General features: G+C 48.8%; 1 protein-coding gene across 3 annotated transcripts in view; it reads left to right on the top strand.

Annotated features, from left to right (window-relative positions):
- TRAPPC10 (trafficking protein particle complex subunit 10) overlaps nt 1–14,327 on the top strand; it is an 83,452-nt gene that overhangs the window by 50,073 nt on the left and 19,052 nt on the right. For all 3 annotated transcript variants that reach the window (XM_037158146.2, XM_037158148.2, XM_037158149.2), the window contains 8 exons: nt 3,928–4,074; nt 4,682–4,796; nt 5,620–5,696; nt 6,742–6,833; nt 8,877–9,017; nt 9,341–9,453; nt 11,645–12,159; nt 12,933–13,074. In XM_037158146.2, coding sequence (XP_037014041.2) covers nt 3,928–4,074; nt 4,682–4,796; nt 5,620–5,696; nt 6,742–6,833; nt 8,877–9,017; nt 9,341–9,453; nt 11,645–12,159; nt 12,933–13,074 — 1,342 coding nt within the window. The remainder of the gene's footprint in view (nt 1–3,927; nt 4,075–4,681; nt 4,797–5,619; nt 5,697–6,741; nt 6,834–8,876; nt 9,018–9,340; nt 9,454–11,644; nt 12,160–12,932; nt 13,075–14,327) is intronic.

Raw genomic sequence — 14,327 nt, 5'->3', positions numbered from 1 at the left:
CCCTTCCTCCGCCCCAGGACGGCTGGGAAAGGCCCAACGGCTTCGTGAGAGAGGGCAGAGACACTGGACGGCGCTGGCTGATGAGGAACACGATCGGTGCCGCTACTGTGAAAAATTGTTCTGGTGAAGCTCTAAACACGCCTGCCTTGGTGTGGGCATATCGTGTGTGTACCCAGAGGCACATGCAGAGTGCTCGTGGCAGCATTACTGTAACTGCTGGCAACTGGAAGTCACCCCAGTGTTCATGTCTTCCAGGGATACAGCCGCTGGGTTCTGTTCGGGCCAGGGAAGGCAGCCAGCAGTGCAGATGGACAGACTTGCAGTGAGCGAGTGCCACCAACGTAAAGTGGAGCTCAGGGAGTCAGACACAAGCATACGTATTTAGTTCCTTGTATGCGAAGTTCAAGATGAAGCGAAACTGTCTGTCGTGAGGGTCTGGCCGGTGAGGTGTGTGAAGGGGGTGCTGACTGGCAGGGAGCCCGACCGGGGGCTGCTGCAGCCGGGATTCTCTGGGGCAGGGGGTGGGGGGCATGTCAGGGTTTCCATAGGACGCTGTTTTTCAGTATTTGGGAGATATATGGATATGTGTATATACATAAAAGTAATACAGGTTTAATAGAATAATGAGAAGCTTTCAATTTTAGGCTTTGAGAGTGGTAAGACAAGCCCTTTCAGTGTTGGGAAGGCAGGGGCTTTCCACGAACTAAAGAGCACAGAGAAAGAAACTAGTTTAACAAGTTTGTTTCCACAAAAGAGGTTATCCAAGTGGCCCCCAAGTCTGGAAGAGGGCTCAGCATCCTTCTCATTAGGGAACGTGAGTTGTCAAGAGTCGCTCAGCCCGCCCCATTTCAAATGAGGCAGAAGAGCCCGAGTCTCCTGGGTGGGTAGCACGGCAGTTGTTTCGTCTGTAGTGGCCAAACCCTGGAAACAGCCCAAATGCCCGCCAGCAGGGGATGGACGAAGAAACTGTGGCATATCGGAGGGCCTGATGCCCCACAGTAAAGCGCAGCAAGCCACTGATGTGCTCGGCCAGGCTGAGCTGTGCAGACGTCACACTGAGTGACAGACGCCATGAGCAGGGGCGCTCAGGCCGAGGGACTCGGCCTTGTGCAAAGGTCAGCAGTTGGCAGAAGGTGTTGCTGCTGACAGAGTCAGAGGAGCAGGCCGCTGTTGACTGGGAAGGGGCTCGAGGGACCCTTCTAGGGTAATGGAAATGGTCTCGTTCTTGATTTGAGTGGTAGTGACAGATGTGTCTCCATTCAGCTCTAAACTTAGGGTTCGTGCCCTTCACATACCTCACCTTATTTTGTAACTTAGTTTTTAAAGTGATGGAAAAGTATTACTGCAATCATTTTAAGTATGTAGGTTTCCCTAAAATTTTCAAAAGTCCCATGTGACCAGGACTGCCATGGAGCCCATGTCTGCCAGGCCTTTGAATGAGGGGAGAAGAAACAGGACTGCTGGCCCTTCAGGGTGTTTAGCTGAGGTCCAGCTGGGAGCCCAGAGGGGCACACACAGTGGGTGGCAGCGTAAGAGGCAAACGACAATGAGAAGCAACAGATCAAGGGTGTCGTAAGGTGCCGCGTGACACACCAGTTCGTGTGCCTTTGTTTTTCAGTGAACACTGAAATGTAAGCTGGTGTGTGATAGGAAAGGAGAAGCTGCGAAAGTCTCTGGCAATAGGGGCAATTAGGGCACTGCAGTTACTGAGCAGAGCTAGTGACAGGAGTCAGCATGTGCCCAGGATGTGGGGACCACAGGGTGTGCGAGACTTCCACCGGGCAGGACTGTTGGGGGTGTCAGGTCTCAGTTAGTAAAGCCAGCCGGAGTCTGGACAGCCAGACTGAGCACCTCAGTCAGTGCGTTTGTGTCAGCGTGGCATCTGCTGGCCTTGGCCTCCTCCAGGCTGCAAGTTGAAGCTTCAGCTGTGGACACTGGGTTTGTTTTTACCTCTAGAAACACTGACTGCTGCTGGCTGGTGGTACTGTTTTTCACGTGCCATTCTTCAAATTTACTGAGTGGCACTTGCTTTTTGCAGAAAACAAAGTGACCCACTGTTCCCATGATGGCGTGTGACTCTCAGTTCTTGCACAGATGTGTGCGCCATGGGTGCGTCGCTCTTACTGCTGCTTTCACTCCTGCAGGCTTTGGAGATCGGCCCAGGCTCAGGGGTGGGGGCGCCCTGGTCCCGAAACTGGCCAGCCTGCCCCTGGCTGCGGGTATCTGCCGGGGCCGGTGCTCCCCTCTCCAAGTGCCCCGCTGTGACTCCTGGGGTGGCCAGCCTGCCCCTGGCTGTGGGTATCTGCCGGGGCCGGTGCTCCCCTCTCCAAGTGCCCCGCTGTGACTCCTGGGGTTCCTTGGCATCCTCTGAACCACAAGACGCAACCTAAAGTGCTGTGCAGAGCCCAGCTCGGTCCCAGTCTTTTATCCTCCCTGGCGAATACCCAGTCTGTACCTGAGGTCCAGCAGCCTCTGTAACAGACCGGTACCCATGTGGTGGTGTCTTGTGAGGCAAAAGTACCCAGGTCGCCTGGCACCTTGAAACCAGGAGGCCCTGTGAGGTGCGGCCAGCCCAGTCAGACCCCCACCCTGGTTTGACTGGGGAGGGAGGTGTGCGCTCTGTCCAGGGTCCCAGAGCTGTGTCTGGTGACCTGCTGATCTGTGCATCCCTTCGGATGTGGTTCATTGTCTGGGCAAGAAAGTTGTACCGTTTTATGAAGGTAGCTTCTGATCGTGTAATTGTTTCCCATGCTGACTTTTCTTTTCGAAGGCTCTAGGTGGTTGATCTCATTTTTCAGAGACTAGACAGTTTAGCTTTTCCAGGAACACTTGGTGGGGCTCTCTGGTTCTCTCTGATTGGCTCCAAGTCCTCTTATTTGTGCTCGGTGTGCCGAGGGGGTCCCTCTGACACACGTCAGTTTTGTCAGCGTTGTGCAGCCTGTCCCTCGTCAGCTAACAGAGAATCCCCTTGCAGGTCCCCAGTTTGAGTGGCACCAATGGCCGTCTCACCTGAGCTGGGTGCCAGCTGTGAGACACCCTGTGACGTTACTGCCACCAGGAAAGCAGTCGGCACTGCCACCTGTGAGTGTTGCGATGCCATTGGTGGAGACACATTCTGATCTCAGAGATGCAAAACTGTGAAAAAGTGCCTGTTCTATAGCAAGTGATCATGTACGGTAGATGCTCTTGGTGGCATCACATTTGTTTTATTATGTGTTACTGGAACAGCTCAGATAGAGAGTAGAGAGGATGATACAATGGACTTCTGGGCACCCGTCACCAGCTACAGCTGTCCCCGTCTCCTGTGCCGTCTGTGTCGCTGGCTACTTTCCCCTCGGTTAGTTTTAGGCAAACCCTAGTTAATGTGTCTTGTTTGCATGTAAATGTTTCAGCGTGTGTCTCTAAGCAGCAGGAGCTCATCTTTAGAGGCGTAATCACACCTGAAGACATTAACAGTCATTTCTAAGTATCATCTAATACCGATTTTGTATTTAGATTTCTAGTATTGAACATGGTCTTTCTGAAATGTGACCCAGCAGTCATCTGAGGCCTTAGCTTCCTTTCTTTGTAATACGTTCCCTTCAAACTGAGATGTGACCGGGTCGCAAACTTAGTAAGGGATGATAGAAGCCTTTTTATAGGCTTCTTTTCTTCATAAGCTTAAAAATAATTCATTATTGAAAGATATATAGTCCTGCCAAGTCACTCACATCATCCAAGTCATGTATTTGGGCATAGGTCACTCCTTCTCTTTGGATGTGAACCGGTGTGATTATTGTCATTGTCCCCTTTTTCTTTTCTATGGTTTGGCAGGTGACAGCACCGTTGGGCTAGGCATCTGCTTGAAGGGGCAGGCTGGCATGTGGAGGTGTGCGTGCCGGTGCTTCCCTGAGCGCCCTCCTCATGCGCCCGCTTTTGTGCCCCCAGGTCTCTGTCCCACCCGGCGCCCTGGACTGCTGGGTGTTCCTGAGCTGCCTGGAGGTGCTGCAGAGGATCGAAGGCTGCTGCGACCGGGCGCAGATAGACTCGAACATCGCCCACACTGTGGGCTTATGGAGCTACGCCACAGAGAAGGTGACTGCCCCTGCGTGCACCCCTGGGCATTGGAGTGGGCGGTACCTCTCAGCACTGGGTGTGGGAAGCTGTTGGACAAGTGGTGTTTGCTTAGTGACCACGTGAGCAGCTCTTGTCGCTTTCGGCCACGTCTGATAACAGCCCAGGACTCAGTGACTCCTCCTCGTAGCACTTCGTTCAGCTCAGATGAGGCACTTGTTATGCTTGCGCTGACAGTATGGCCTCCGCCAGCTGTTGCGGGGGCAGGCTGGTCTGCAAAGAATGATGGGGTGTGGAGCTGGTGGAAATGCAGCGTGGTCTCCTGTGGGTAGCCAGTGGGGCCGCAGATTGAGCCGCAGAGCTTGAAAGCTGGGGAGTGCGTAGGCAGGTGAATGGCATAAGCTCAGAATTGCCAACCTTGGAGCCCCTCTGAGAGCTCCTGTGTGGAAGGTAGGAGTTTGAACTGGTCCCAGTAAGATGTATTTTTATATCCAGATAAGACTCATTTAGATGGGAAAGCTAAGTTGCTTCTAAAATTTAGTTGGGTTTTAATTTTTATATTTAAATTTATAAATTCTCAGCTGACTCTTAGGGCAGACTAATTGCAATTGTGGATTTATCCCAACAGCTCAAGTCCCTGGGCTACCTGTGTGGACTGGTGTCAGAAAAAGGACCCGACTCAGAAGACCTCAACAGGACAGTCGACCTTTTGGCAGGTTTGGGAGCTGAGCGTCCGGAAACAGGTACTTGCTGAGGTGCCCCCCCGTGCAGGTGGTACAGTGGGAAGTGTGATGTGTCGGTTGTAACTTGGCACATGCGGCGCAAGTTCTAACAATGTAATAACTCGCTGTTTGGGGGATTGCGGTCGCTGTTAGCCAGCTAGATTCACATGTGGGGTATTTTACCTTTTAGTGACCGATATGTTAGAACTTGTTTAAGGAATTGTTGGAAGTTTCCTTAAAACCGTGCCTGAGTTCCTCATAGGCTCCCACGAGCTGATCGTGACTCTTTACAGCCCACGTGGCCTTGGAAGGCACTGGTCTCCCTGTGAATGAGCAGGTGGCCTCGTGTTCTAACAATGTGGCCAGGCAGGTCCTTTCCTCAGTGAGCGACTCCTAGCAACTAAGCACTTTGATGGGGACCTCGCTGGTTCCTCAGGGTGCGAGAAGAGAGACGCGCATGAGTCAGCAGAGCTGTTGCTAACGAAAGTCAGGTGACCTGAGGAGCCGAGAGGACGCCCACTAACTGAAGTGCGTCTGAGAGGGAGGGGAGACCACCTCGGATCCCTTTGGTGGGAGTTTGGTCCATTGGAGGATCTGTAGTGCGTTCTTTTAACAATTCTAATCTCAGTCAGAGATGAAGTATTGCGTGAAGGGTCTAGACTACTTCATGCGTTTGGTAACTGGACAAGAATACAGGTTGTTGCGCAGTTCAGCCCGTGTGGCTGACTGTGGTCTCTGCACGAGTTCGGTGCAGCCATCTGCCTGCGGGGGTGAGGGGCGGGGTGAACTCCTGTGTCTGGAGATGGCGAAGGTGAATAAGGACTCCTGCTTCTTTTTGTTTAAGCCAACACAGCTCAGAGTCCTTATAAGAAACTCAAAGAAGCATTGTCATCAGTAGAAGCTTTTGAAAAACACTACTTAGTAAGTATTTTGTATGCCATTTCTTGTCTGCCCATAGCAGAAAACCCAACTCCACAAGACTTTTTCTGTTGTGTGACCTTTTGAATTGGGAATGAGCTGAGATTTGGGACCATCTTTCTTTCTTTTTTTAAATAATTTTTATTTATTTATTTATTTTAGAGAGAGGGGAAAGGAGGGAGAAAGAGGGAGAGAAACATGTGCGAGAGAAACATGGATTGGTTTCCTCTCTCACGCCCTAAACTCGGCCCACAACCCAGGCATGTGCCCTGACCGCGAATCCAACCAGCGGCCTTTCAGTTCACAGACCTGCACTCAGTCCACTGAGCCACACCAGCCAGGGACGGGACCTCCCTCTTGTTGCCTTTTATGTTTCTTTGGTACCCTAGGGAGTTGTGGGTAATACCTGGAATAGTTGTTCATTAAATGTATATTAGTACTCATGGGGCCATACTTAGGCATAAACTCATCTTCACATGTTTATAGTTTTGTTCAAAATAGCATTGCTCCTTCAATAGAATAGAAATTGTAACAGGACAATGAATAGTTTTCCATGGACAAAAGAATCATTTGGACTTGGACAGAGTGATTGTGCTTGATTTTAGCTACAGTGGCTAAAGGATCTAGCTTTGGGACTTTAGAAAGCAGTATAGGGAGAAACTGGGCGAGTCAGCTGCGCACCTGAGTCATGGCTGCTAACTCAAGAGCGTTAGGCGATAGCCTCTAACAGTTTGTCCCTGTTACCCAAAAATTGAGAAAAGTGCTAGAAATGCTACCTACTTGCAGATAGTACTTCGACAGGTTAAAAGTTTATGCTTGTTGAGTTCATATTTTTAAATTATCCTTCATAATTTTGTGTAGAGGTTAGTGTTTGTGTAGATTACTGTACGTAAAAACTCAACACAAAAGTAGGTACAAAGTAAAAAAGATAATGTTAATGTTACATTAATAAGTCTTTGCTTCAGCATTGGTGCATCATTGTCAGTTTGTGTAGCATTAAAATTAAAGTACAATATGTGTTTCGTTTTGTCTTTTGACCTTTCCACAGGATCTGTCCCACGCCACCATTGAAATGTATACAAGTATTGGGAGGATTCGGTCTGCCAAGCTTGTTGGAAAGGATCTGGCAGAGTTTTACATGTAATTGATTTTGGACTTTTCTTTGAATTTCAAACATTTCACGTGTTAAAGGAAGATTTATTATGCATGGAGTTAGTATGAAGTATACATAAATTTATAGAATGAAAAATATAGGATCTGTGAACCAGTTGTCATCATTTTTTAAAATTTCTTTTGAAAACCAAAATGGAGGGATTTTTCAGCTTGTTACTCTTAATAGCTGTTACTGATCTTTGCACTTTATTTAATTAGATTAACAAAATGAACTTATATGTAATATGTAGTATTATAATTACATTTATTTAAAGAAGTATGAGGAACTATTTAAGAATCTACATCTAATGGCGGCTAAGCAGGGATGTAGATTCCTGAGTACTTTTTGTTCCATAGCATTTCCTCTAGTTTGTATCGGACGCCCCCAGGACTCTGAAAGCCTGGAGGTCAGCGACGCACAGTAACTGTGTGTGTTGTGTCGTGAGAGGAGGGGGCCGTGACTGAGTGGCGGCGTGCACGGATGCGGGAGCGTTCCCAGTCGTGCTCCAGCTCTGCAGCCGGGTTTTGCAGCAAAGACTCGAGATGGCGAGTTTCTTGTGCGTTTGATGAGATGCACCTGCCAAAGTGGAGAAACTCCAGTTGGCAGTGTCCTGCTATTTGAAAGCACTGGCGAGAAATACATGTAATAAAAGATATTTAAGATTTTCCAAAAGAAATGTGTGTTTGACATGGTATCTTAAAACCTATAGTAGTTTTAGTAGCTGAAACTAGGAGGAATGATTTATTTTAACTGAGTGGAGTGACTGCAGCAGGGATCAGAGGTCATCCAAGTGGACTTCTGGGTCTCCAGCCGTGCTTCCAGCGGCTGCCCCGCCACATGCCTGACTGACAGCAGTCAGGGCTGCTGTTGGCTGTCTGAGCCTCCATCCAGGGTATCTCCGCAGTGGGTTCTTGTGGAGCAGAGGAGCCGTGTCTGCAGCTGCCGTGAGTGGCACCCTCCCGGCCAGGAGCTACGGTGGCTAATCAGAGAGTTGGGTCCTTGTTTCAGCTTGGCCTCAGGCTAGCTGGGTGCCCACTGGCCTCTGTCTTCAGGGGCAGGGTAATGAATGGTCTTGATTCCCTTCTAGCTCTAGAATGTGAGAAATGTAAGAATGTATGGCTAGAGATAGTAACTGAAGATGTATTGAAGGTTTGGGCCTCTTTAAAAAGGGCTGGGGTGGGAGAGGACCATAAAGGTGTAAAAAAACAAACATATAATTTGATAGGTTTAAAAGTTATTTGATCTGTGATTTTGACCTGAAATGTCATTGCTTTCAGAGTAGGGTGGTAAAAACGGAATGTCTTCCAAGGTTGCCTCTTTAGTGCCAGCCTATCCCTGAGTTTGGGGAGGTCCGGGGGACTCACCTTGTCATGCAGGCTATTGCAGGCTCTCCCTAGTTGTGCTTTCAGTTGTCCTTTGTTTTATTCTGAACATCTTGAAGGTTTAAATTAGGAAAAGCTTCTCTTGTGTGATAAGTGTTGCTATTTAAATTCTTCATAGCGCTCTGAAGATCTTGGAAACCCGCTCAGGGCTGTTTGCTTAAGCTGCCCTCTTGGTCGGGCTGTGTAGACTGCTCTGTGTTCCCCTGTCTGCAGTGGGTAGGTGGCACTGAACCCTGATTTCGTAGCTTCCTCCCTAAGCAGCTGTGTGCCCGTGGACAAATCCTTTCCCTTTTCTTACCCTTGGCATTCTTGTATGTCAGGTTGAAACAGTGAACGGTGCCCTCACTTTCTTCTTGTGAGATTCATCTGTGAAAGTTGACTTCTTTCACAGATGAGTGTATGATGCTGGGCGAATGACGCTGGGCAAACAGTGCGGGGTCGTGGCCCCGAGCCCATTTCTCAGGTCCAGTGAGGCACCCCTGCTCTGGTGCCTGCTCTCAGACCACAGTGCTCAGGGAAGGGCTGTCTGCAAGGGTACACAAGTCGCAGTGGGGGTGGCGCAGGGGGTGGGGGATGTTGTGGGGATTACGACTGAAGTTGTGGATCACTGTGAGCCATAACGAAAGCTTCTGTTTGTTGACTTGCAAGGAGGAAGAAGTCTCCACAAAAGGCGGAGAGCTACCTCCAAGGGGCGCTGAAGAATTACCTGGCTGAGGGCTGGGCGCTGCCTATTACGCACACACGGAAGCAGCTGGCCGAATGCCAGAAGCACCTTGGACAGATTGAGAAGTATCCTTTAAGTGCAGCATTTTTGTGAGAAAGAAAATTGTTTTGTGTTTAAACAGCAGCGATGCCCATAATTGAATGTTTAATAAACACCTAGTAATTAGCAGAGAAAAAGTCAACCTGTGCATAGGCACCACGTCGAATATAAGTTAAATGCCTAGTCCATGTATTTGGTCTCTTTTTGAGTTCCTAATAATTACCAAAATAAAAAATAAAAAGCCCGCCCGCTGACCACACTTAGAGAGCTCTGGCGTCCCGAGAAGCCGCTGGCACACAGACCCGGCTGGTGTGAGGCCCTGTGCACAGGCCCCTTGACTCCCCTCCAGCTACCTGCAGACCAGCAGCCTTCTAGCCGGCGACCACCACTTAACCGAAGAGGAGCGGACGTACTTCTGCCAAGAGATTCTGAACTTTGCCAGCCGACAGACGGATAGCCCAGGTGAGACTACCTGTTAAAACTTCATCATGACAATTTTCAAATATTACTGAAAAGTAAAAGGAATATACAATGTATAACGTATACTAACCCTCTAGAGTCAAAACCCAGCAACATTTTGCTGTGCAGCAAACATGCTTCTATACCTTTCTTTTTTACTTTTGTCTTTTTGCTGAACTTCAGAGCAAGCCCAGCCCATGTGTAATGCTTCACCCTGAAACGCTATAGCATGCATCTTGTTGAACAAGGGCAGTCCCCCAACCAGGCCCAAATCGGCAAGGTTCTAACTTTCTGGTACTCGATAGTCCAAATTCCCCTTAGTTTTAGCAGGGTCTAATCAGGGATCTTGAATTCAATTGTTGTATCTCAAATTTAAGCTGGAACAGTTTTCCCCATCTTTTTTCCTAAGACATCAAAGTTCTTTAACATAACAGCTATATGGAAGAGAATTTCCCTACCACGTAACGAGCTGATTTGCAGAGTGCAATCCACCGGCTTTTTGTGCAGTCACAGATGTGTGCCGGCGTCACCCCCATCCACTTTCTGTCTCTGCAGGGACCTGCTCTGGCTATTTCCCCAGAATGGTCACACAGTATTTTTTGTGTTTTACTATGACTGGCTCATTTTGTTCAGCACAGTGTTTTCAAGATTCATGCATGTTGTCACGTGTCAGTATTTCATTCTTTTTTCCAGCTGAGTGACATCCTGTTGTATGACAGGCCACATTGTGTGCATTCCTCCACTGGCAGTGTGACACTGGGTTGTGAACGCTGACTTGTTACAGACGTCAAGCCAGTTGTTTCACGGGCCATCCCACCTTCTGGAGTTGGTTCAGTGTTGCTCCCTGGAGCGTGCAGTGGGAAGGCTGCTCTGAAAGGCTTAGGTTCCAGCTAAACATTCTGGCGAGTGTGCTTTGTAGATAACGCTGTATGGTAAGAGTACTGAAACATTTAGCTGCTTGGGTTTAGTTTGTCAAGAGGAGCACTTATTTAAAAGAGTTCTCGGTCAGCTCTGGTGGCCATAACAGAATGCCACAGACTGGACGGATGTGGCAGAAGGTTATTGTCTCACAGCTCTGCAGGCTGGACGTCTGAGACCAGGATGCAGTAGGGTTGGATCTCACTAGGCCTGGCCTCCTGGCTTATCCTTACATGGTAGGGGGGGGCCTTGGGGCTTCAACTTAGGAACTTGGGGGGAGTGCAGTTCAGTCCATAGCAGTTACTAACTCCCTGAAAGCCTGTGTTTCACAGGGTTTGGCCTCAGGGCGATACAGTCCTTGACCACTGGCATGTGCTCACTCACACAGAGCCATTTGGGTGCATGTCTCAGGAGCAGCAGGGCATCAATTTGTCGGTTGGCTTCGATTCTTCAACGTGCCTGACTGGTCACTGTGGCGCCATGTGCCACATCTGCTGTGTGTGACATGTGAGACTATGCAGTTACGCTTTCCCTTCCAGCATTCTTTGATTTCTCTGTGCGAACAAGATATTCTGATTGTCTCCTGTGTTTTTGTGATTTTGTAGCATTAGCGTCAGCATGTCCTTTAGTTGTTTGTGTTTAATAAATACTGCTGCTAGGTCCGGCAGCCCCAGGGATTTTCTAGACAAGCCCGGTGCTCATAGAAAGGAGGTTGGAGGGAGCAGTGGGTTCTTCTCCTTCAGTGACTGTGGAGCCTGGGCCTCACGGTCCCCGGCCCCAGGCTCGGGAGGCAGGGCTCCCTGTGCCACGGACTATGGCACCGGCTGGCAAACAGCTGGGCTTGCTTCCAGATACTCGGGGGTGGTTGAGGCTGGGTAGGCACCTTTATTTGGGGATTTTTGTTACATAGGTGGAATTCTTTGAAACAGCTCCAGGAATTGGATTATTTAAAAACAATGATTTGAAATTGAGAGGTCGACCTGTGGTTATCTTCAGTGTGTCCAAACAGGACTTAGAAACCTTAATTGCTGTAGGTGTTATGGTTTCTAGGAGTTCTCTACGCCTGTGTTCATGTTTTGCTTTTGACAGAGTCACTCTGTGGAGTGTGAAGATGGTATGGGGCTGGGTGGTTTTAAACTTCTCATTTGAACTTCGCTGCTTCTTGCTTCTCATGTTGAGCATATTCCAGCTGGCCCAGTGGTAGCCAAGGTCCTGCTGCCTCTGCACCTTCTAGGAGTGTGACTTGGGAAGGAAAACACGGTGATTATATTTGCAGGTCACAAAGTCGTACTCCCTATGCATTCTTTCGCACACCTGAGGGATCTCCGTTTTACCCCCTCCAACGCCGTGGTCCACGTGGGCGGCGTTTTGTCCGTGGAGATAACTGTGTGCAGTCAGATGCCCATCCCTGTCCGCCTGGAGCAGATCACCATCAGCGTCCACTTCAGCATTGAGAAAAACAGCTACCGGAAGACTGCCGAGTGGCTTACCAAGCACAAGACGTCCAATGGGATCATTAACTTTCCGGTGGAGACCTTGCCTTTCCCCGCGTCCCAGAACAGTTTCCCGGCGCTGGAGTTGTATGAGATGTTTGAGAGAAGCCCTTCTGACAACTCCCTGAACACCACGGGGATCATATGCAAAAATGTTCACATGCTGCTGAGGAGGCAGGAGAGCAGCGCTGCTCTGGACTCGCCTCCGGGGGTGGCTCTGGAGGACGGGGCCCACGTGCTGAAGTGTGGGGATGTGACTCTGGAACCGGGGGCCAATACGATCACGTTCAGGACACAGGTATGTGTGGAGGAGTTGACTCCAAGGTGGTCAGCCGGGGGCGTTGGCTTGTGAGACTCATCTAAGTTTGGTGAGGGTCAGGTGGAGGCCTCACTCTTATACCCCTGGTTTTGTTTTTCTCCTTAAGAAAAGTTTTCTTTATACTTATACAGTTACAGTTTAAAGGCAGTTGATAAGTTTTGAATGAAGTCCTTAACATAATTATTTGTGTTCTCACTGGATTTAGATTTTTTTGCCTTTCCACAGCATTACAATGCACGCTCATTTGTTGAAGCAACATGTCGAAGAAGGGGGCGCCGTTTTGTGTTAAACTTCATTTTCATTTTGCAGTTGCGTGGAGGTCAGAGCAGCTGCTCTGACGTGCTCTGACACAAGTCTTTCTCCACGCAGCGTGCCCTGTGAGTCCACAACCAGACATGCATCCGGTGGGAAGGACAGCTGTTGTCACGTGTTTTAATCCAATCTGAGAATGGGTCTTAAACCTCATGCTGAATGGCTCCCTTTGGAAAAGAATGCCACTAATGAAATTCATTAAATTGGAAATACATTATTAGAAACAAAGTCCAGTTTAAGCCCCAGTTACTGAGAAAGGCCTCGATCCAGATGCTTAGGGCCCATTGCACAGCCCGCGCTCGTAGACCTGTGAGCACAGAGCAGCGGGGGCAGAGGGTGAGAAAGACGATAGTTTCAGAGATCATGGCGTGGCCTGCCTTTAGGGTGCCCACCGTTATGAGAGCAGGCGGTGACTTTCTGAACGCTCGACTTGACCCTAGGCCAAGGAGCCTGGAACGTACACGCTGCGGCAGCTGTGCGCCTCGGCGGGCCCAGTGTGCTTCGTCCTTCCGCACCTCTACCCGCTGGCGCAGTACGACGTGTACTCCCAGGAGCCGCAGTTGCACGTGGAGCCGCTGGCTGGTGAGTGGGCTGCACACAGCCGGGGTCACAGTTGTTCCGGGTTGCACTTGACCCCTTTGCAAAGGAGTCACACGCAGAAGGGCTTTCTGCACCCTCAGACTTCCAATACGTTGTACACAGACGTTTGGGGTAGATGGTTTGACGTCATGGAAATTTTGTCTGGGAACCCGCGGACTGTGATTGTTCTGTTCATCAAATACTTGCTTTTCTGCAATTGCTAACTTTCATGTTTAGTAAAACATGCATACCTGAACATAAGAAAAATAAGAGAAAAATTAGCTATCAGTTAATGTCTACTGCAGAGAACTTAATAAGTAAATATAACTTTCTACTTAGAGTTTTATTTCAAAGGCTAAATGCTAGATTTAGTTACATTCTGTACCCTAATCAGAAGTATTTTTTTGAAAGCATTAATTAAATTTGATCCCCTAGCATGACATTTTAGAAATTCAAAGCTGCTATTTTGTTAAGTTCTAGAGTGAGAAGAAATTGGCATGAACAAATGATTTAAAACCACACACCACTTAATTAAATAGAAATGAGTGGATGTCTTAGTTGTTTAGGCCAAAACAATATATTGACTTGCTTCTTCCATTTGGAAAAAAAATCAAGGAAAGCATTTTTTCTCTTTAATCTCCCCATACTCTTTATTTTTCTGCTTTTAAACTTCTCCCATTGGCCACAGTAGAGGCCTTCATATGCCAAACACAACAGTCTCTCTAGTGATTCCACAGTCAGAGAACCTCTTGTGGAACTTTGTTGCTGGTAGGGCCTGGGAAATGCCCTGTGAGACCAGCTGCAAGGCTCCTGCCTCCGCCCTGTGGCCCTCCCTCCCTCCCTCCCTTCCTCCCTTGCTCCATGCCTTCCTACCGCTCTGTCTCATGTTTCTCCTTCTCGTTTCTTATCTCTTGCCTTCTTTCTGCCTTCCCTGGAGTGGGATTCTCAGAAACCTCAGCCTATTTCCATGTAGGAGAAACCAGAAGCTATACCTTTCACTGAGCTCTTTCCAAACCAAAGATCTTGAAGGCCTAACTTGAGACAACCAAAGAAAATTCTGAGTAGCAGTAGCACGAGTGGTTTCATTGGTCTGTTCTTTCCTGCCATTATCCGAGTCTCTCTTACTGACTTACTGGCAGGTGAGGCTTGAGCCCTGCATAGACATGGTTGCCACAACGATCCCTGACTCTCTCTCTAAACCGAGGTGGTGAGAAGACCCTCCGTGCTTACAAATTCTCTTGATTCCAGCAAGGCCC

This window comes from Artibeus jamaicensis, unplaced genomic scaffold, assembly GCF_021234435.1.
Source record: "Artibeus jamaicensis isolate MK-2021 breed Jamaican fruit bat unplaced genomic scaffold, CSHL_Jam_final scaffold_474, whole genome shotgun sequence".
In the NCBI taxonomy this organism is placed as follows: domain Eukaryota; kingdom Metazoa; phylum Chordata; class Mammalia; order Chiroptera; family Phyllostomidae; genus Artibeus; species Artibeus jamaicensis.
Note: the sequence above shows the minus strand (reverse complement) of the source record. Positions and strands in the feature narration are given on the sequence as shown.